Source organism: Sander lucioperca, chromosome 5 (genome assembly GCF_008315115.2).
Source record: "Sander lucioperca isolate FBNREF2018 chromosome 5, SLUC_FBN_1.2, whole genome shotgun sequence".
Lineage (NCBI taxonomy): Eukaryota > Metazoa > Chordata > Actinopteri > Perciformes > Percidae > Sander > Sander lucioperca.
This window is the reverse complement of record NC_050177.1, coordinates 17602680-17626342: the sequence shown is the minus strand read 5'-3', so window position 1 is coordinate 17626342 and position 23663 is coordinate 17602680. Positions and strand designations below refer to the sequence as shown.

General features: G+C 39.0%; 1 protein-coding gene across 3 annotated transcripts in view; it reads left to right on the top strand.

Moving 5' to 3' along the window:
• The first annotated feature begins 309 nt into the window (after nt 1-309).
• The window catches only part of rab3gap1 (RAB3 GTPase activating protein subunit 1), a 119614-nt gene continuing 96260 nt past the window's right edge, over nt 310-23663 (top strand). For 2 of the 3 annotated variants that reach the window (XM_031323993.2, XM_031323992.2), the window contains exons 1-7: nt 310-382; nt 501-556; nt 7668-7746; nt 7853-7985; nt 8473-8551; nt 11514-11633; nt 17000-17165. In XM_031323993.2, coding sequence (XP_031179853.1) covers nt 320-382; nt 501-556; nt 7668-7746; nt 7853-7985; nt 8473-8551; nt 11514-11633; nt 17000-17165 — 696 coding nt within the window. In that variant the 5' untranslated portion in view covers nt 310-319. The remainder of the gene's footprint in view (nt 383-500; nt 557-7667; nt 7747-7852; nt 7986-8472; nt 8552-11513; nt 11634-16999; nt 17166-23663) is intronic. The other variant, XM_031323994.2, reaches the window with a different exon arrangement.

Genomic DNA, 23663 nt, shown 5'->3' with positions numbered 1-23663 from the left:
GCAAATATAAAGCTTACTCAGCTTTGCAAAAGTGGCAAGTCCTCAAACTGGGTTTTCAGCCAGCACACACACACACACACACACACACACACACACACACACACACACACACACACACACACACACACACACACACACACACACACACACACACACACAGCTTATCCGCTGAAATATAGACGTTTCTTTCGCTATGCAAACTCTATGGGAAAAGTCTATCTCGGCCAGAGGGTTGCAATTCCACAGTTGGCCGCTAAGCCCATGATTGCTTTAATACATGGCGCTGTTCCTGGGGGCTTGCTAAGCTGCCGGAAAAATTATGCAGGAAGTGGACGAAGAAGAAGAACAACAACAAAACATCGACATGGCTGCCGACAGTGATGTGAGTCAATTTAGCTAAGTAATTCGGTGCAGGATGTCAGCGTTGTTGTCTAAACGCGCATCTCATAACAGCAGAACCGAATATATGTTTAATCTTAACCTGTTTCTTTCTCTTTCAGCCCGAGTCAGAGGTGTTTGAGATCACCGATTTCACCACCGCGTCGGACTGGGAACGGTAAGATTTTTTGTCATTCTGTTGATCAAAATTACTAGTTTAGGCTAAAATACACAATAAGTTATACTTATTATTACGAGTAATCAGTACAGCAGCTAGTACGGGGATGTGTTCCTGCTGGATTTTAAACTGGTTTCCGTATGTTGTGTTTACCTAACAACAGCAGCAGGTGTGGCCTCTGTCACCAGATTCGTCACACAATCACATTCATAAACATATTACTGGTGATTTTTAGATCGCATCTCATAGCTACTATGGCGAATATAATGGTAAGCACTACATCACAGCCATCTACGAAAAAAGAAATGTAAAAAAAATATAATCATTGCAAGATCGCGTCGAGCTGAGGCCCGTACTACGTAGCAAGATTTGGGGTTACCGAGGTAACTTCAGGGGCCCGTTTCAGGAAGGAGGTTTAACAAATGCTGAGTCTAATCCTGAACTCTGAGTTGATTTACCCTGAGATGGGAATCTCTGAGTTTTTGGTTCCAGAACAGCTGATTTGAGTTGGTTCAATCAACTCAGAGTAGGTTGACTCAGAGTTAAGCCTGTGCACCACCACTATAAAAAGGCAGCATGAATGGAGCCATGATACTACGATTCACCATGGCAACAACCACAAACAAATCGGTTGGAATACTTACATACAGCAAGTTTGAACCATGGAGGTATTAAAGGAACACGCTGACTTATTGGGACTTTAGCTTATTCACCGTAACCCCCAGAGTTAGATAAGGCCATACATACCCGTCTCATCTCTGTGCGTGTTGTAACTCTCTCCGACGGCTCCACCGGTAGCTTAGCCTACCACGGATCCTGAAGGTAATCGGTTCCAACTAGCCTACTGCTCCGAATAAGTGACAAAATAACGCCAACATGTTGCTATTTACATGTTGTGATTTGTATAGTCACAGCGTGTACAAATAACAAGGTCACATGAGACACAGCCATCTTCTAACCGTATATAAACTGGGAACTATATTCTCAGAAAGTTGAAGCAGTGCTACTTCTGTTACTTGGGCGGAGTGATATGCTTGCAGCACCTGAGAAGCCCCGAGCAGAGAGTAGAAATGCTTCGCCTTTCTGAGAATATAGGTCCCCCAGTGGCTAGAAATGGCGATAGGTGTAAACCGAGCCCAGGGTATGCTGCTCTGCCTTTGAGAAACAAAGACAATCCGAATTATCTCACACACTAAAATGGTTGAGTGTGATTAATTTACATTGTGTAATTTGTAGGCAAATAAATAATCCAGTGTTGTGAAGCCCTAAAAAAAGCTTAATATTAACACTTACCTACACATATATTCTTGTTGGTTAATGACTAAACGTGCCATGCCAACAAATCATGTTTTAGTCCATTAATGTATTGTGAAGACCTACTCACAATGCATGAAATGCCTGAAACCAACAATATTAACAGAACATTTACTCTCTTAATGGTTTATCAGGATTCTTTTTGTCACGGAAAATGTATACAGAAACACACCTTTTAACCAAAGACAATTTCACCAAAATAAAACTTATGTCTATTTACTCACACTGGTCTTTCAGTACTTGCATCAAACATGTCAATTGCTTTTCACTATGTTTCTTTTGAATTTTTTTTTTATCACTCTAAACAAATATTTCCCACAACTGTCTCCAAACAAAAGTGTTAAGACAAGAAGATAAGAAAAAAAACAAGTACATAAGATGAGATCAAACCTTACAGCACAACATGAAAATATGAAATTGTTGTTGGAGTAAAGTGCTGAAAAGAATACAATGTGTTTTAACATGCATGTGGCCTTCTGGGTGCTTTTGATTTCAAATGGTCGTTACATGTGTCTTTGCGTGTCCAGTCAACAGTATGTTGACAAAACTTAGAAAACAGTCGTTGTCCAGATTCATAGTAGTCGGGGTGTTGTTCAGCCCGTTATTTAGCAGTTAATTCAGAGTTTCTTAATTTTTTTGCCACTGTTGTCTTATGTGCCACTTGCTTCGTCATTTTTTCCCTTGCAACAAACTCAACGTGAACGTGATGACGTATGGTTACTAGGCAACAGGCTGTGCCATTTGGCCACGGTTTAGGTAGAGATCTGTCTCTGCTTGTTTTTGAGACCTTTCTACGCTTGTTTTAAACTGAAAAATGAGAAGGAAGTAAAAGAAAATCGTTTATTTAATGTCAACAAAATATATGCAAATTCCGTGCAATTCCGCGTGTATAACAGAATTCCATTTTCATGTGTAGATTCCGCGATTCCGTCCATGTTTTCTGCATCGCGGAAATCATAGGGCCCTATATTACACCTGTAATTTCATCAAGGTGCAATCCTTCGGGCGAAGAAGTAAGATACTAATCCCATTCTGAGGTTGCAGCACCATGTCATTAACAGAATTATAATTTTAAGTCATGTATTTCTTTTTAATGGCTGGTTTGTGTCCAGGGAACACTACAAAAACATTTAAAAAAAACGTTTCAGAGCGAGGCACACTTTTTTGACGGCTCTGTATACAGTGGCTGTACTAATATGCGCCGCATCACCAATTTTGTTAAAAAAAACTGACGTGTGTTTAACTTCCTGCGAAGTAATACAGCTTCTTCATCAACGGGATCGTCGACAAAATGACATACCATGTTCGAGGAAAAAAAACTTTTTTTGTCCAAGACCATTGGTAAATTTGCTGACATAGTGACTTATTTATTAATTACTTTACTTACTTGTGTTTATTACTTATGCATAAACATAGGACTCAGGAAGTAGTCCATTAGGGCGGTCAATAATGCAGCTCAGGTAAAGCTGTTTCTTTGCTTGCTCATAACTCCTGAGACGTCTTTACCTGAGCTGCATTATTGGCTGCCATAATGCATTTTTCCTCCACCTGTCTCAACTTCTTCATTAATGTTATTGACACCTTGTTGTACAAACTTCAAGTTAACGTCACAAAGTTGGGATAAATAAGTACAACCCAATGCACATACAGTACACATACTTAAACACACACACACACACACACACACACATACATACTCATATGTATATGCAAGTGTTTAGCACCAGTATATATGTATGTGCAAGTGTTTATTACCAGTATATATGTATGTGCAAGTGAAGTATACAGTATATGTACAGTATGTGCAAGTAAAGTATTCAAACTGACCTAGGCGGCTTCTCATAGGGGTCTGTGTATCAGTGTAGCCGTATCTGTGATAATACAACCAGATACTGATTTGTATAGGTGAATCTTAACACCCCTAGTATTTTATATCATAACTACAATGTTATAATGTCGTATTTTCATGTTAAACGTTGCCAAAATTTCATACGGCGGTGTTAACATTGTGGCATGTAGCTACATGCTAACAGCAGTTAAATATGTCCTCTTGGCTGCCAATGTTGTTAAATTCTCCCCAATTCCAGGTCACATTACTCCTGAAACATTTTCAGTTATAAAGTACTTGGTTTAAAAGCCTATATCTGTGATTTTTGACTGTAGAAAGTGCTGCTATATTATTGCGTTTTTCCATTACATGGTACCTGCTCGACTCGACTCTACTCGCCTCGACACGCTGTGCGTCCGTTTTCCATTGCAGATTTTAGTACCACCTCAGCGTGGCTGGTCGTCTTGCCGGCTCGACGCACACACCAGCGCACAAGTATAACATCAGGCCATTTGAGCTTGTTTTACAGTTCTGTGGAGGCTCCATGCAGAGCTTTCACCGTAGCCTATGTAATATGTGGCCTGATGTATACATTTGTCAGCTGGTTTGTGCGTCGAGCCAGCGTGTGTGTGTGTGTACGTAGGATACGGCGAAAGCTCTGCTGGAGCCTCCGCAGAACTGTAAACAAGCAGCGCCGTAGTAAACTACTGTGACCTAACGCGACACATACACAGAACGTGGAAGGTGAGTTGTTGCCAGAAGACACATTTAGTTTCTAAAGAAGCTGGAGGCAGCAAAAAAAAAAAACAGCTGGCTAAACTGTTTAAAAATAGCGGGTTTGTTCAGGTCTGTCTGTCGCTTTCACGTCACCTTTTCGGCTCGCCACAGCTCGCTTGGAACCTTGACTGAGGAGGTACTAAAAAAAGTACCTGTTAGCAGGTACCGGGTACTTTTTTTCGTAATGGAAAACCAAAAATGGCGAGTAGAGTCGAGGCAAGTCGAGCAGGTACCATGTAATGGAAAAGCGCCATTAGTGTCCACTGCTAACTACAGTAGCTACATGCTGTATAAGATGTCATCTTGGCGGCCAATGTTGGTCATTTCTCCCCAATTTCGGGTCACATTATTGCTGGGACATTTCCGATTGTGTAGTATTTGGTTTAGAAGCCTTTATTATTTTTCACAGTACAAAGTCTATAGCCTGCTATATACTCCCTTGCAGTAGCTCCAGCTGCTACTAGTCAAACCAAACTGGAGCGGAGATTCCAGGAAACACACTGGCCAATCAGAGCAGACTGGGCTTTTTAGGGAGGGGGCTTAAAGAGACAGGCACTCCAACAGAGCATCTCAGAGGGTGAATACCGGTGCAGCAGCCACGGGCAGTATGAGAAAGATAGTGTTTTCTGCATGAGGAGAAAATGCTGTACTTGTATTTATTTGGTTGTCATGACTTTGTGTGATTGGTATCCTGTTACTGTTACATTTGCTTACTCTCAAAGGGGAGAGAGAGTGGATGACCGTTCGTTTGAGTTCAGTAAAGTAGACAGCCCTGCAGAGTCATTGTACTGTAGTATAGTACTGTACTGTTGTATTGTGAGTAATTGCTACTTCATGACATTTCATATACATATATATTACATAAAACTATATATATATATATATATATATATATATATATATATATATTAGGGCTGTCAAAATAACGCGTTAATTTCGATTAATTAATCTGAGAAAAAATAACGCGTTTAAAAAAAAAAAACGCAGATTAATCCATTCCAGCCGTTCTAGCCACCATTGGACTGTAAAATGAAGGAGGGAGACGAGAATGTGCTGCCTGGATCATTAATTGGAACATTTACTTGTAAAAGTCTTCTTCCTGCCAACCCTGGCTACCGAAATCTGGTGCCACTGATATGTCTGCTCTCTTCTCTCTGATGCTCTGAAACAGACGGCAACACAAACACCGCTGCATGTGACGCTAGTTAACACTATACTCGACAGCTGCTAACGTTAGCCTACCGCTAGCTAGTAGCTGAATTAAACACAGTTAAAATGCTGACAGCTGGGGCGACCTCTAGCTCACTCAGTAAGAGCGTTCACCCCATGTTGGCTGAGTCCTGCAGCGGCGCAGGGTTCGACTCCGACCTGCTGCCCTTTGCTGCGTGTCATCCCCCATCTCTCTCCCCCTTTCATGTCTATCCACTTTCAAAAATAAAGGGAAAAGCCCCAAAAAATAATCTTAAAAAAAAAAAAAATGCTGACAAACAACACAGACGGTGCGTTCAATGAAACTGGTAAACTACAGCCTCGTGGTGCATTTGAAGTTATTGTAAATGTCCTTTTCCCACCTGGTGGTTGTTTTTGTCGTTCAACAGCAATTTACTAGTGAAATAAGTTATTGTTATACATTATTATTAAATCATTTAATTTTGACCATATGGCCTTAGCAATAAATTGAAAACTGCATTTAAACTTAAACAGGCTGTTCATCAGCTGATCAAAAGTTTAAGACCATAGCCCAAAAATAAACCCACAACAGAACTAAAAGTGTCTTGTTGATCACTTCAAACACTCGTTTCGGCATGCTTGATGCAACTGTTCCCAGGAGGCTGCTGGAAACGTTGCTCCATGTGGTGAAGATGGCTTCACGAAGGGCATCCACGGTCTGGAACTGACGTCCGTTTTTGTAAACTTCCCTTGCCATCCATCCCCAAATGTTCTTAATGGGATTAAGATCAGGGCAACACGCAGGATGGTCCAAAAAAGCAACGCTATTCTCCTGGAAGAAGTCCTTCGTCAGGCGGGTGGTGTGAATTGCAGCGTTGTCCTGTTGAAAGACCCAGTCATTACCGCACAGACGGGGGCCCTCAGTCAAGAGGGACGCCCACTGCAATATGTCCACATAGCCAGTCGCCGTTTGACGCCCATGGACAACCTGAAGCTCCATTTTCCCATTGAAGGAAAAAGCACCCCAAATCATGATGGAGCCTCCTCCACTGTGCCACGTAGAAAACATCTCCGGTGGGATCTCCTTCTCATGTCAGTAACATTGAAAGCCATCAGGACCGTCCAGGTTAAATTTTTTCTCGTCAGAGAATAAAACTTTTTTCCACCTTTCAATGTCCCATGTTTGGTGCTCCCTTGCAAATTCCAAACGGGCAAATTTGTGGCGTGGGAGGAGACCTTTGAAGACGTTTTTTGTTCTTGAAGCCCTTTTCTCGCAGATGACGTCTTATGGTTATTGGGCTACAGTCAGCACCAGTAAGGGCCTTAATTTGGGTCGAGGATCGACCTGTGTCTTCACGGACAACCCGTCGGATCCTGCGGCCCAGTGCAGGTGAAATTTATTTGGGTCTACCACTTGACTTTTTTGTCCCATAACTCTCAGGATCTTTTAAGAAATGTAAAATTACTGTCTTACTGCGTCCAACCTTGGCAGCGATGGCGCTCTTGCGAGAGGCCTTGCTTGTGCAGCTCAACAATCCTGCCATGTTCAAAGAGAGAAAGCCTTTTTGCCTTTGCCATCAGGAGATCATGACAGTGTGACTGCCTGAAGAACAATGACACGAAAGCCATATTTTTGTGCAGATTTTACCTTTTTATGCCTTTTGGTCTTAAACTTTTGATCAACTGATGAACAGCCTGTTTAAGTTTAAATGCAGTTTTCAATAAATTGCCTACTCTCTATTTTTTTGTCTCTTGCTCTTGTTTCTTCTTTTGGCATTTTGAAGCAGTGCTTACAACCCGGTTATGATCCACTAGCGCGAAATGCGGAAAACTTGCAATGTTTCCCCCGGTCTTAAGATTTTGTTTGAGCGTGTGTGTATGTATGTATGTATGTATGTGTGTGTGTATATGTATATGTATGTATGTATGTGTGTGTGTATGTATGTATGTATGTATGTATGTGTATGTATGTGTATATATGTGTATATATGTGTGTGATAAACTCATTTTGTCTACTTGAAGGTTTGTGTCCAGAGTCGAGGAAGTGCTAAATGACTGGAAGCTGATTGGGAACTCTTCAAGACATTTGGCCCCTGAGAAGGTATTCTACTGTCATTAAGCCTCAAATATTTAGCTGAATAACACCAGTGAGCAGTATGCTGCCAGTACGTTCTTAACTGTTATGATGCTTCATTATTTGAACACAGGGTGAATACACTAGTGGCACCTGGGAGGAGAAGTCTCAGGATATTAATTTTGCTGACTTTAAGTTCTACATAACTCATTACTTCCTGAAACAAGAATGTGAGAAGGACAATGGGAAGGACAAGCTTGAGGAAGGTACAGTTATGTCTGAATGTGCCATAATATGTAGCTTACCTGATTAATGATTAGAAGCTATTGGCAGTGTTTTAGCAGTTGCACTTTATCTTAATGTTTATGGTTGTGTATTCTCATGTTCTTTTTCTTATGGTGTAAAAGGATTTCAGACGAGTCAAAAATATACCTAGCTACATCAATAAATACTACTGCTTGTTAGTCATTCTAATGGAGTGTAATGAGAAATAAAGAACTTTTACAGTTTTTTACTTTCCTTCCTTTTTTAAAAACTCCTTAGTTTCATTATTTGGTTTCAGCACACAATTCACTATTTTCCCCACACAACATTCCCTGTTAGCCTCCTTGCTTTTCTTATTTATCTCATACTTAGAGTGAATGTTGACTGTTTTTAATAACAATAATAGGCAAAAGTTAACAGGTGAGAAAATGCACACAAGTCATCCCTCTAACAGTAAGTGTTTGACATAACTCTTGTTCTTGTGTCCAGATACCTTTCCCTTGGCAATGCAGGACCTTCTGTGTATGAACAATGACTTTCCTCCTCGAGCCCACTGCCTTGTCAGATGGTGAGTTCTGCCATTTATATGTTTCATGCAAAGAAAAATCAGGTTACGCAGAAAATAGGGGTTTGACCGTAACAGAATTCACAGTTTGGTATGTTTTCGGTACAACAAGAAAATGCAGAAAATATATATTTGTAATGTATTTTGAAAAACATTAATTCATTTATTGGCCATAATTCTTACTGTAACAGTTAAGACACTCAAATATAACAAATGTTAGTTAACTACTGTTTTTTAAATTTTTTTTAATTAAATGTAACCTTTTATTTAACAAAGAGTAAAGACTCATTGAAAGAGTGTCTGGCCAAGACAGACAGCGGCACAAATAACATGGTTGCAGACATAAAACAAACGCATAATAATTTAAAATTAAAACAAGTTAAAGACAAATTAAAGGATTATAAGATATCAATTGTTTTTAATTATCTACAGCCAGATGTGCTTGCTTCCAAGCACAGAATTGACAGCTAATCTTTTTCACTTCTAACTCTGACCTGTCGATAATTCTGAGCAGCTTGCTCTTTTATACAGGCCAGGCACATGCACATGTTTATCAGTACCGATACCTGTACCTGTACCTTAAATTCAGTTCCGGTACTCAATGGTACCTTTTTTTTTTCTACTTTCCCTCTGTAATAACAAATAAATAATTTCAGTTGTAATATAATAATGCCAAACCTATTTATCCTATTTACTTAGAACAATATTGTATTTATTTAGAACATTTTCGCGTGCGTCCGTGTGTCGGAGCCCTGCTCTCCTTTAACGTGCAGAGAGGACAGATAAGCCCGCACTTAGGCGCTCTCAGGTACCGAAATTTGGCGCTGTTTCACTTAACGGGAATCTGTCCTCGGTAGTACCCACGTTATTCGGTCGGTACCCAAAAAAAGTACAGAGTTCGGTACCCAACCCTACACAGTGGACTGACTAAAATGCGCACATAAAGGCACATGTAGCGGAGCTCAAGCACTTTAACCATATGCTTTTATTTAGACGTGGCATACTGAAAGTCCTGTACCAAAACAGTTTGAGCCGAATACACATACTGTTACAGCCCTTCTTAATTACATTCAATCCTAGTGGCTGTAAAATCATTCAAATGCAGCATATCAGTAATCAGATGTGACTCCTACCTAAACCTTATTTTAGGGCATGGCTTACTGATTTTGAAGATCATGTTTTGGGGGGCTTTTTTGGATTGGAAAGCTGAACACAGGAAAAGGGGGAAAGAGAGGGGTACATGCAGCAAAGGGCCAAAGGTTGGAATCACTGTGGTAAGGACTGAGCCTTAATAAATAGTACTCACACTCAATCACGTTAGCTACCTGGCTTCCCACTTATTTTAACTGTATTAATGACACAATACACTGCTTCCTGTCTATATTTTTGTCAAGCATTGACTGTGAGGACAGTGAGAGCACAGTTTTTCCTTCCACATCAGGATGTGTCTGAATTGTTCAGCTGTAGAAATTGACTTAAAGAAGCTACTTAGGGTCATGGTCAGTTTTAATTGGATTTTTAATTAAGGCATTGCTCATTGATGGCTGTTGGAAATGCAGTCAACCAATCAGAGCTTTGTTGGCAAGATTAATTATGGCGAGGCCAAATAAAACGCAACAGAGACATAGCCATGAAAATCAACGGAACGTATGGACAAGGGGATTCAGCTTAAAGAACAACATTTAATTGATGCATATATTTTTGAAGTTTGTTTTGCCATTTTTTTATTTGATAGTACTGTAAAGAGAAAGGAAAAACACGAGAGGAAAAAAGGCAGATGACTTACGACAAGAATGGAACTTGGAACATAGCTTACCCATTCAACCACCAGGATGCCCCATACAATATTGTACAAACTGCTCCTAGCAGTGTTATTACAGCTTCAGTGTCGTTTTAAGTAGGAAATTAGTGGGATGGATATGTCATTCACTACTGATTGCCTAGGGCAAAACAAAATAACCCCCCTTCCAATCAAAAAATGGCTAACATGAACACTGTTTTCAAACTGAATGAATTACGTTAAATAGTATGGTATTTCAATGTAATTATCAAGTTATTTTTCCCCTATATGCACATTAAAACAATGGCTTGGGATTAGTACATCAAATGTATCATGAAATACTGTATTAAGCTAATGTCAGCTATGACTGACAATTGACTAGGGATGCACCGAATCCAGATATTTGGGGTTTGGCCGAATACCGAATCCACTGGTTAAGATTCTGCCGAATCCGAAACCGAATACCGAATCCTACTTCCATCCTCAGTCCATTAACACAGTAAACACATTAATGAAGTAAACAACGTCCACAGCCTCTAAAATGGTTAAATGTAACAACTTAATGTTGAATTCACACTTTTCACATTGTAGGAAAGCACATCGCTATCGCCAGATGAGTGACAATATGTATGATGAAGGCATGTTGGGTGGGTGAAATTAGAAAGCTAATGTTAGCGAGCAGCAGCCGGCCGTAGTCTATAGATTCCTTCACGCACAACTCGTATTCTTTCGGATGTTTCATACGCAAATGTTTTAACAGCTGTGATATTGTGTATTGTTTAAAGTCCTTGCCACCACGAGACAAATCGGCATTGCAAATTGAACATGTAGCTCGACTTGAATCACCTTCTTTTGACTGAAAGTACTGCCAACAATACTTTTTCTGCTCACAAGTTCCATTTTCTCTTTCTCACAGCCTACTGCATTTAACGGTCCACCTATGTAAACACCTTCCCGTAATCAATGGTGGCGTCATTACGTCGACCAGCGTAGCGCGCGTAGTGCAAGCGTTGGGTTCGGTTCCGGGGAAAACATTTTAAGGTTCGGCAGAAACCGAAACCCTGTTAAAAAGCCCAATATTCGGCCGAGTCCTGGATTCTGTGCATCCCTAATATTGACATATACCACGCTTAAGAGATTCAAACTAGTTGCAATGTTTTGCTGTAATTGTGTCTCTGCTAACAGGTATGGTATACGAGAGTTTGTGGTCATCAACCCTGGAACCAACTGCGAGGCAATCATCAGCGAGTCCAAATGCAATCTGCTTCTCAGCTCCATCTCCATTTCTCTGGCCAACAGTGGCTGGTAAGTCACCTTCATCACTAAAGGCAGTAGGTAGTAGGGTCGGGAACCAAAATCCAGTTCCAAAATAAAAGAAAAATGTTGGTTCTGCTTATTGGTTCCTTAACCAACTACATATGCTCTTTTTGGACTGTACGATGCTGCACAACGTGATAAATATTTTGTTTTGTTAACATGATTCAATCTTAAAATCTGAACGTTTGCTACAATAGTAAGTCTATAACTTGGTGTACAGTGGCGTAATATACTTTAGACGGCTGGGTTTTGCCAATGATTTCCCAAATCGATTCAATTCCAATTCACAAGCTCACGATTCGATTACATTTTCGATTAGGTTAGGTAAATTTCAGTTACAATACCAATTTTGCGGAGGTTTCCGGTTCCGTAACTGAAAGGATGACAGCCTAATTCTCGAGCTCCCTGACAGTTTTGTGAAATAACCCTCAAAATAATGACAAAGGGGGTTACTACTAGACTAGGTGGGATAATGATGAACATGTTAGAAATGATTCCGAGGCAAGGCAGCCGAAGCAGCTCTTTGAACTAACCCCGACGTTAGCTTACAATGTATTTTCAATGAACTACAGAAGTTCAGAAAAGAGCTGAAGAGATCAAACATACGACTGGACCAGGCACAGCAATAATAAATGAAACCAGGAGATAGACCAGGAGGGTCGAGCAAGGCGGCAGAATTTAAGGATTTAGGGGATACCAGAAGACAGTGAGAGTACAAACATCGTTGGCAGGAGGCCAACCACTGGCATATATTTGGGAGTGCCCAGTCATAAGACCTTACTGGACCGAACTTCACAAAACATTGATTTATCCATGCAGTTCCCCACATTATTTTTTTAGGGAATGCTGATTTCCATGCGAGACAATCTGATGAGTATTTTTTTTGGTATTTTGACAAGTGCAGTACTTGAGTAAAAAATACTTACTGATACCCTGTTTTTTTTTTTTTTTTTTTTATGGAACATGCTGTGATACTTTGTGCCTAATAAAACTTGAAAGCTTGAAACTTCTTTGAAGGCGGGTACTTTGTTGAAGTTTAAAACTATTGGATATGCCCAGAGCCACTCTGGATCTGCCATAACCAATTGCTAACATTTGGTCGTGATGTATGTCATGCGCATGTGCAACAAGAGGGGAGACCGTCAAGGCTATTAGCATTAACACCGCTAGCGTTAACCTTAGCCAACTCCTTCACCGCTAACAGAGCGAGCTGGAAAACCTTTCCCGAACCCTGTGGGGAGGAGGGCCACAACATCATGGCCACCAACAAAACTCAGCAAAGATTGTTCTTGCTCGGGCTTTAACTTCTGGATATTCGGCGGCGTTGCCACAACAGACCGAATGGCGAAAGAGTCTGCTCGGTTCCTCTGTTGATTCCAGCATGTTCCAGATGGACGGAGTAAACAGAGCACAACCTTTTGCCCCCTATTGGACAGTTTGATTTCTCCTCTGATTGGGTGGTCAGTGGGCAACATGCTGATTGGCTAGTCAGCTCATGCGTTAAAACAAAAGGGTCAAAATTTGTACTTGTAACTCATGGCTTGTGCTTGTAACTTCAGGTTCGAAAAATATGTGTGTTAGTCGCTCAGACATTGTGAAACCTCACTGTTAACTGTTGAAAATATTCCTCCAGAAATTTGAATTACACATGCACAAAATGATTCTACAGCTGCAAAACTTTTGGTAACACTTTCTATGAAGCCTGTCTCTATAATGCATTATAAACACAGTTATGTGTTATCTGCTTATAACACTATACGTATAGTTATAAGCAAGCTTGTGAATAATCATAATGCTTTAATAACACATAAAGCATTGTTATAATAAGTTATAAGGTCAAGTATCATTCTATAATTTCTGGTAACTTTGTATCTATAATGCATTATATAAACACATTCATAATGAGTTTATAATCTGCTTATAACAATATATAAGTATAGTTATAAGCATTTGTAAATAGTCATTATGCTTTAAAACAATAACACATCATAAAGCATTTTATGACATAAGGTCAAGTAAGTCTAATACTCTATAATTGCTAGTCACTCCCTGACTACCATTTTCTTTCCAGGCTCATAGTGTATTATAATGCTTATAATTGTAATACATTAATCAATTTATAATGCATAATAATCACTGCTGTAAGGCATTATAATGTGGTTATAAGTTACTCTGAGTGGTCATTGGGTGCTTTAAAGGTGCATAATGTAATATTGGCAGCTAATGTTTGAAATAGTTACTGCAGTCGAAATTCAAAATACTGGAGAGAGTCGTCTCCTCTTGCCCCTCCTCTCCAGTATCGGAAGTTCACGGGGGTTGCCAGGTTGAGAAGGCACCATCCAACAATGTTGCTAGACGCTAGTCTCACATAGCCAGACATTACTCCACAGCGCGGCGGAGTAGCTAATGTTAGATGCTGGCTCTGTTGACAGTCATAAAAGCCCGTGCTCACGCGGAGCTCTGTCTGTCTCTCAGCATAAAATTACTGCAACAACCGCTAAAACATCATGACCTTGCCGCCTTCTATACCCGACTGACAGACACACTTTTTTGCCATAAAATTACAGCAACAACCGTTAAAAACACCACTACCTCTCTGTCCTCGCTACCCGACAGACAGACATACTTTTTTTGGTTAATTACTTAATTAGCCTGAAGCTTAATGCTTACCTGTTCACGAGGAAATTAGCCAACTTAGTGTCCTTATGGGCTCTAAGCTGTCTCCGTCTTTCAAATACATCTCCAATATTTACCTGGGTTTCATTACGCCTCTGGTCATGCAACTGTTTAGAAACAACAACAGAGGTTTTTTTTTTTTATAGGTCGGGTAGAATCTATCTCCATTGATCTCGTTTGTTTGTTTGCTGCTTCCATGGCTGTAGCATGGGTTTGCGTTTTTACAGGTATATCTGGCAACCCGACCAGGCTGTCAAAATGGGCAGTTGATAATAAGCCACAGGCCAAAACACAAACAGACATTCTGTCATGGAACGGAAATTTAGAAAATACTGGCGTTAGCATTGTTGTCAGAAAACATATTATTTCAATTTGTCATATTTCCTAAATATTTGATGACATTCTGGTCATTTCTGGATTTAATACAGTAAATATGTTACATATTGCACATTTTAACGAATGAAATTCTAAAGGTAGATATAATACCTTACAAGCAGGTTATTATTCACTATAAGTGGTCATTGTTACCTTTTAAGTAAAGTGAAATAGAAATATTTAAATCTATGTAAGAAGAACACAGACAACTTTTAAAATGTATTTGTTTAACAGGTCATAATAGAAATAGTACTCCAATTTGAAACAACTTTTTGGTAAAGAACAACTGAATGATGGACATTTCACTAATGTAATGCAAAGATTTAATTGACTGAAATTATAGATAATACCTGAAACCATTTCTACTTCACCTGTAGCTGTAAATTACAGCATAACAGACAATAAGTACTCTACTGGTACAGTTGAGGTACTACAATTTAACACAACTGAATGATGGACATTTACGTTTCACTAATGTGACGTTTCCCCCAAACTTTACCCACTCTAAACACTAAATTAACCCCTATTTTGGTAAAATCACCTTTGCTCTAGGTTCCTAAGGAGCTATCAAACATATAGTGTTATGACAATAAATTAAAGTGCACAGACAATGTTAATTGCAAAATGTTACATTTAGTAGCTTAAATTTGCAGTTAATAACTCAGACATTTGAATAACATAATAATGAAAATAAAAAAAACTGCTTTTTAAATTAGAGTCTTTAGTTTTTTCGATAGTCCGTCAAATCTGTTTTGTGATCACTTTCAATGTCCATTTCACTGTCTGTAGTTCTTTAAATGTTCCTGGGACAGTTTTTTTGTGATAAGTGCACCCTGTAGATGTGTATAGTAGTCCTAGTGACTGTCACCACCCTACCACCAGGTGGAATATTAGATGAGTCACTTCTCTGTTCCAGATAGAATCACACTGGGAGGATTGATAGGAATGGATCTTCAAAACTGGTTATCACTCTAACCATAGGACCTGACCTGTTTTATGTAAACAGGAATCATAAGGATTTGTTTGTCTATTTGTTGTCCAACAATATTTTTATACTGAAGCATAATAGCGAAATATAAGCATCACATATAACATTAGTATAATACTCAATGATACATCAATGATGTTTAGGCCTTGCATTATACTCTAGTTCCATTACTTTAAGTTTAAATATAAATATCTGAATCATTATCAGCATACATCATTGTACCTTATAACACAAATTAAACAACTAATAATAGCCATTATGACAATAGCATTACATGTTTTCGGAGGATTGCATGCATGTTACATGTGGTCCTGTCAATATGCTCACTCTCTAGTGAGAGGACAAAATACATTAAAGTTAACGTTACATAAGTAATCACATCACATTCCCCACATTAGAATATTACAGTTTAACATGTATCTCTTTGAAAATGATAATACAATAATACTGAACAATGTAGCATTTGCTTTACTAACCAAAAGCTTATTGCTTTAATCCATTTACAATAAACAACTCCGGCGCTAACGTTAAGCCACATTTCCAACTCTGTAAACATGCAGGCAACGTGATGCAGCACACACAACTAGGGGTACTGAAGGATAATCCGTTTTCATTTTAAACTAACGGATTATCCTTTAGTTCCCTGACCGGTTGCCTCTCCACCCGTTCAGATAAACAAGGCAACACACATAAATATATAGGCTATTTTAACCATTTTCTGTCACTCAGTTACCAAATGGATTTTAAATAGTAGGCTACAATGTATTTCAGCCATGAGAAATACACTATGATCCTTGCAAAAAAATAATGTCAGTAAGTGATAAGCTCACTTCACAGGGGAATTAGAAATGGTTTCAGGTAGTAAAATCAGTCTTTACATTACATTAGTGAAATGTCCATTATTCAGTTGTTCTTTACCACAAAGTTGTTTCAAATTGGAGTACTCTTTAATTTTTTTTATGACCTTTTGAACATATAAATACATTTTACAAAATGTGTTTTTACATAGATTTAAATATGTTTTTGACTTTACTTAAAGCTTCCAATGCCTACTTAGATTAACTTATAATCACATTATAATGCCTTATAGCAATTATATTGCAGCATTATTATGCATTATGAAATTGATGTAAGAATTTTGAATGTGTTATGTACGTTGCGAGATTGACTAAAACTCCAGTACCACCATTCTATACTTCCCCACAACTTTCACAACTTTTCACTTCAGAACCTCTTCTAGTGAAGGAAAAATAATAAATTGAACACAATGAATTCTTAATAGTAATGCCTACTCCTCTTTATCTTGTGCACTCAGCCAGGTGCCCATGTTTGTGCAGATCCAGCAAAAGTGGAGGCGGGTGTATGCTGGAGAGTGCCAGGGCCCAGGTGTGCGCACTGACTTTGAGATGGTCCACCTCCGAAAGGTGCCAAGCCAGTATAACCACCTCTCTGGCCTGCTTGACATCTTCAAGTCTAAGATAGTAAGTGTCATGATGCTGAAGTATAAACACAAAACATGTCCACAAGTTTACTTTTCAAAAGTTGTCGAGGGGGACAGTAGTTTCACACATACACAGCCTGTATGACACGGAGAAAGCAGCCCAACTGGAACTGCTGCAAAGTGCTGCAAACGCTGTCTCATTGACCGGTGATCATTGGACGTCAGTGAGTAATCAAAATTATTTAGAAGTTACTGCACACTATATTGACTATGTATATCAGCATACGGTTTTAGGACTGTGTTGTTTGTATGACTGTTTTTGTCATTTGGGACATTGTCCACCCCCTTTTCTGTCCAGGAGAATTGTTACATTCCTTATTAGAAAAACGTAAAGGTTACAAATGTCCTTCATCCGGTTTTTGGACCATTTTGTTTGTACTGTATAAGCAAAGTGTTAGTGTTACATCTTAGTTAGGTTAGGAATTGTGCAATAATGACAGATTCACACATTTTTCTTTTGTTTACAGTAAATAAATAATAAACAATTACAAATCTTAAAGTCAAGTTCATAAAGTAACTAAAATGGCTTTCCGTTGTTAATATGTACTTAAAAACAGTTCTGAAATGCAAAATAATAGAATTTTATTCATGTGATAAAACATGCGATTAATTGTGATTAACTATAGAAATTTGACGATTAAACGCGATTAAAAAAAAAAAAAAAAATTTATCGTTTGACAGCCCTTAATAAATAAATATATATATATATATATATATATACATACATACATACATACATACATACATACATATACATATTACAGTGCTGCACGTAAGTATTCATACCCATGGTCAAGTTGACTAAAAAGAGGAATAAAAAAATCATCTTTTGGAAATTGATCTTAATGCCTTAATTAAAAAAATGAGGAAAAATCCGACCTTTTAAGGACACCAATTTTTTTTGTGAATGAATAATGTATTGTAAATAAATAAATGTTCTTCCTTAAAATACAGGGGCCATACTTATACATACCCCTATGTTAAATTCCCATAGAGGAAGGCAGATTTTTATTTTTAAAGGCCAGTTATTTCATGGATCCAGGATTCTATGCATCCTGATAAAGTTCCCTTGGCCTTTGGAATTAAAATAGCCCCACATCATCACATACCCTTCACCATACCTAGAGATTGGCATGGTTTTATTTCAGTTAGCCTAATAGCTGGTTTGATTTGCATTGAGAGATGCTCTTATGGAAAGTACCCCATGCCAATTGTGAGATATGAGATATTTTAATTAAGGCATTAAGATCAATTTCCAAGATGTTTTTTTTATTCCTCTTTTTTTGTCAACTTCAGCGTGTGTGTGTGTGTGTGTGTGTGTGTGTGTGTGTGTGTGTGTGTCAAGCCGTTTAGGAATTTATTATATATGTAAAGTTTGAATATATTGAATGAACCTTGAATATATATATATATATATATATATATATATAGGAATTTATTATATATATGTAAAGTTTGAATATATTGAATGAACCATATATATATATATATATATATATTTTCAAACTTCACATATATATAGGAAATTATTATATATATGTGAAGTCTGAATATATTGAATGAAAGGCGTGTTGACGTTAGCCTGATGAAAGGGACCTGCCTGACTAGAGAGGTTCCTTTCATTCGGTCTTACGTGATGAAAAAGTGAATAAACTTCTTCATTGGGAGAACGGTACTGGATATGGTTACCGTAACCAGTGTTTTGGCCCGTACATGCATTCGCCAGTGTTTTAATAATCTCTTCATTGCTCAAAATTGCTGACAGTGGGTTTCTTGCTGATTTGCTCATAGTGTCACACTTCAGTTAGGATTAATCACAATGAAAACACAAGATGGTGGCAGACAATGACATCAGATTCCATTTCAACTTTCATTCAATATATTCAGACATTCATTCAATATATTCAGACATCCATGCAATATATATATATATATATATATATATATATATATATATATATATATATATATATATTTATTTAAGGTCCATTCAATATATTCAGACTTTCATTATATATATATTCAAGGTTCATTCATTATATACAGTATTTATTCAAGGTTCATTCAATATATTCAAACTTTACATATATATATAATAAATTCCTGAACGGCATGCCATAATATATATATATATATATATATATATATATATATATATATATATATATATATATATGACGTGTGTGTCATAAAGTTAAAGGTTTTACATATTCGGGCCTGAATACACAGACGAGGAGATACAACTAATGGAGGAGAATCGGAGAGCTAGCTAGCTAGCAGGGGTAGGACTTCGCATTATGTGCCTGGGCCGAGACCGGAGGACTCAGCACCTGTGGACTAACGGTATCTGGGCTACTGAACCGAGTTTGACTGGAGGACGCTGTGTGTAGGTTTTGGAACCAACCTTTGAAGGAACATTTAACCAGACTGTAAGAAATTTTGAATGCTGGCTACTCAGTCTACAGTTTATGTTTTGTGGACATTTAACAGGGCTGAAAAGAACATGATAAATCCTGAGGACACGGTATGTACGTTTTGGAGCCAAGCTTTAAAGGGACACTCAACCAGACTGAAAATACATGATAAATACTGGCTATGTTTGTTAACATTTAGCCAGACTGAAAGAGATGCGGACGGTTAGCTCATAGTCTGCTTGTTGCTCCAACTAGATTGGTGTGTTTTTCACATAGCTTATTCCAGAAATTGATTTTCACATAGCCTATTTCAGAACTTAATAGCTGGTTGAGACCTAGTTCTGTTTATAACATTGTTCATGTTTAACATAAGAATTCACTAGACCTGTTTCAATTAATCTGTGACTTAAGACAGGAGGTGCAGTTCTGAGCTGGAGTTTTGCGCGAACTGCGTTTGATGTAGTCACGCATCTTACAGATAGGGGAGGGAGTCTGCAGTCTCAGAGGGTTAGGAGATTTATTTTTTTATGTTTTCGCCACACCTTGCTCAGAGCTAACAGTTCACCCTTTGCTACAGGTTTGTCAGCGAATTCCGGTAGGGTACTCAAGACATGTATGCTTGTAAATTTTGAAGATGGCTGAGCTTTCAATCCTTTCGGTCAACATTAGGGGGCTAAACGGGCCGATCAAACGAGCTAAATTCCTGGACTATTTAAGAAGGAAAAACATAGACGTGGCGCTTATACAGGAGTCCCATTTACGTAAAAGAGATGTAAATTGTCTACAAAATAAATACTTCAAGGTCACTGCCTCATCTAGTGACGACACCAAAACCAAGAGCTCCATTGTGTTGCTGTCGTGGAAATGCACACTCACCATAGACAAAAGCAGTAAAGACTTATCAGGCAGGATATCTTATATATGTACCACGATAAGGAGTAGGAAAATAGCCTTTGTTTCAGTATATGCACCCTCTACGTATGATGAGTTTTTTCCCGCGCCTAACCAATGAATTGCTCTCTCTCAATGAATATTCACCTTTTTTCCACACGTCACCTCACCCACTCCCGCATTGATTATATTTTGTGCTCCAGCGAGCTTAAGGCAATGTTTCACACGATAACAATAGAACCAGCAATTCTGTTTGATCACAATGCGCTGATAACCAGTTCTCCAGAACACCGCTTTAATGCAGAATTTAGAACCAAACTGGCTGAATTTATATCAATTAATACAGACTCAGTTTCTGACCCTGCATATACATGGCAGACAACTAAGGGATTTATTAGAGATTTCACATCTTCCTTCGCAGTCAACTTGAAGAGGAAAAGCGAGGCAAGGATTGCGGAGTTGGAAGAACGCTGTAAATCGTTAGAGCAGTCTCTTAAGAATTGTTTTTCTAAATCTACACATACTCTTCTAGTCACAAGTCGAACAGAGCTGAATGATCTAAGAAGGAGAGCTGAGTTCATAATGCAGAGAGTGAGGCAAAATTACTATTTTAACGGCTGTAAACCAAGAAAATTGCTTGCTCTGAAATTCAAACAAATCCAGAGCTACTGTCAACAGTGTCCGCACAGATTGAGGTATCTCAACAAATCCTAAGGATATCAGCGCCGCTTTTCAATCCTTCAACTTAAAGTTGTATGAGTCCTCCTGCAACCCAGAGCCGACACAGTACCAGAAGTTCCTAAAAGAACTAAACCTGCCTCTTCTTGACCCAGAGGAGGCAGAAGAACTGGGTCAACCGATAACGTTAGAGGAACTTAAATTAGCATTAAAAACAGGTCTTGGCTCTCCACCTAGAGCGTTTTATCGAGAAGCTAGTCCACCCCGGCCAATCAGGTTTTATACCCAAGCGTCATGCTGCAGACAATGTAACCAGACTATTTCATTAAATAGAAGAAGCTTCTATCAGTGGACGCGGAAAAGGCTTTTGACCGCCTAGAGTGGAACTACTTGTGGCAAGTAATGGAGAGGCTTGGTTTAGGGGCCAAATTCATTGACATGGTGCGTACTTTATATGCAAATCCCACGTCCATAGTCCTTGCACTCTTAGCCATTTCCCATTGAGCGGGGCTCGCGACAGGGATGCCTGCTCTCCCCCTTGCTGTTTGCAATATCTCTTGAACTGTTAGCCCAAACCATAAAGCAGAATAAAATCTGTAATGTCCAGATTAAATCCAATAGCAGCTCAATATCATTATTTGCAGACGATATTTTGTTGTACATTTCTGATCTTGAGGACTCTATTCCAAAGATTCTTAAGATCTTCAACGAATTTGGCTCAGTCTCCAGCTATAAAATTAACTGGAATAAATCTAACCTTCTTTTATTGAACAACAGGCATGTGGCATCAACCATTAGTGTTACAATACCAACCCAAAGCAAAATTACATATTTGGGCAACACCATACACGCATCCCTACAGCGAGTTGTCCAGGACAACTATGAAACTATATTAAAGGGATATTTCACCGTTGGAAAGACGAATAGGCTATATCTTTAAATTGGGTCACTTACATTTTAGAAATTGGTGCCTTCTAGGCCGAGATAAGCCAGAAAATGTGTTTTTGGCTCATATGTATGAAAGACACCAAATCCCAGAATGCACTTCGCTGCTTTGGGAGTCCACTCCCAAGCTACGCCTACCGCTTACAGACAGACAGTGAGGCAGCATTCAACTCAACTCAAGTGTGTTTTATTGTCATTTCAACCATATACACGAAACAACGTTTCACAGTGGCTCAAGTGGTGTTACACATTTAAAATATATAAAAATGACATTATATAAAAACAACATACGAAAAAGGCTACATTTAGCTAGTGCACACACATTATAGGCTCTGTAAAGTTCAGCTAACGCATTCTAGCATTAGCGCTTGGTGGGCTGTAAACACCGAGTATAAACACAGCCGTAAATTTGCGTGGAATGTAGAATGGTTGGTATTTAACAGTCACAAACTACACCAGCAGTTAGCAGTTAGTTGGATACAAATCACCCCATTTCTGCACAAGTCCGTGTTAACACAGCCCACCTCCACTAGTCTTAACCGGCGACAGAGCAGCCGGCCTGGTAGCTGGATAGTCCGGTACACTGTTATTCAGCCATGTTTCCACAACAACAAAAACGCAGCAGTCTCTGAACTCGCGTTGGGAGTTTCGTTGAAGTTGAATGTATTCCAGTTTGTTGTCTAATGAGCGGACACTTGCAAGTAGGATTGATGGAACAGGTGGCCGGCAAGCGTTAGCTTTCCACCTAGCTTGCCTCGAACTTCTGCACACCGCTGTCGAGGTCCCTTCCCTTTGTACAGTCATTCGAAAATACTACTGGGTTTCTACTGATAGAAAGCTTAATGCTAAATCGGTGAAGTATCCCTTTAAGTAGTGTTCAAAGGGATCTGGCCAATTGGTCCGGCATCACTACGCTCCAGGATTGCTGTTGTTAAAATGAACATAGTTCCTCGTCTGAATTTCTTAAGTACAATGATCCCCTTACCCCCACTGATAAATTTCTGGAAGAAACTCGATACCTTAATTCTGCAGTATATTTGGAATAATAAACAACCTAGGCTAAAATACTATCGCACCACAAACACCGGAGGCCTGGCCCTCCCCAACCTTAAAGTGTATCACAGAGCCTTTCAGCTACAGGCCCTCAGAGTGTGGATGGACCCCTCATCTACAGTTCCATGGAGAGAAATAGAGCAAAACCTCACTGGAAGTCTAAGACTGCAAGACCTTGCCTTTACAGGTGTGTGTCCAAAAAAGTGTATGCTAGCCTATGGCCCTTTTATCACCAGCACATTGACCAACTTTAAACAGGTAGAGGAGCAACTGCGCTACACCAATAAGTGGCATTTGAACATCCCAATTTGGCACAATACACCCTATGCTTTTAAGCAGTGGAGTGACAGAGGCATTCATACTGTAAACCACCTGTTCAATGAGAAAGGTATGTTGAGTTTTGAAGACCTGAGAGCTAGTTTTGAGGTCCCCAGGACATCCTTCTTCCTGTATCTGAGCTTAAGATCAGCCCTAAGAGTGCCATGGGGAAACAGTCT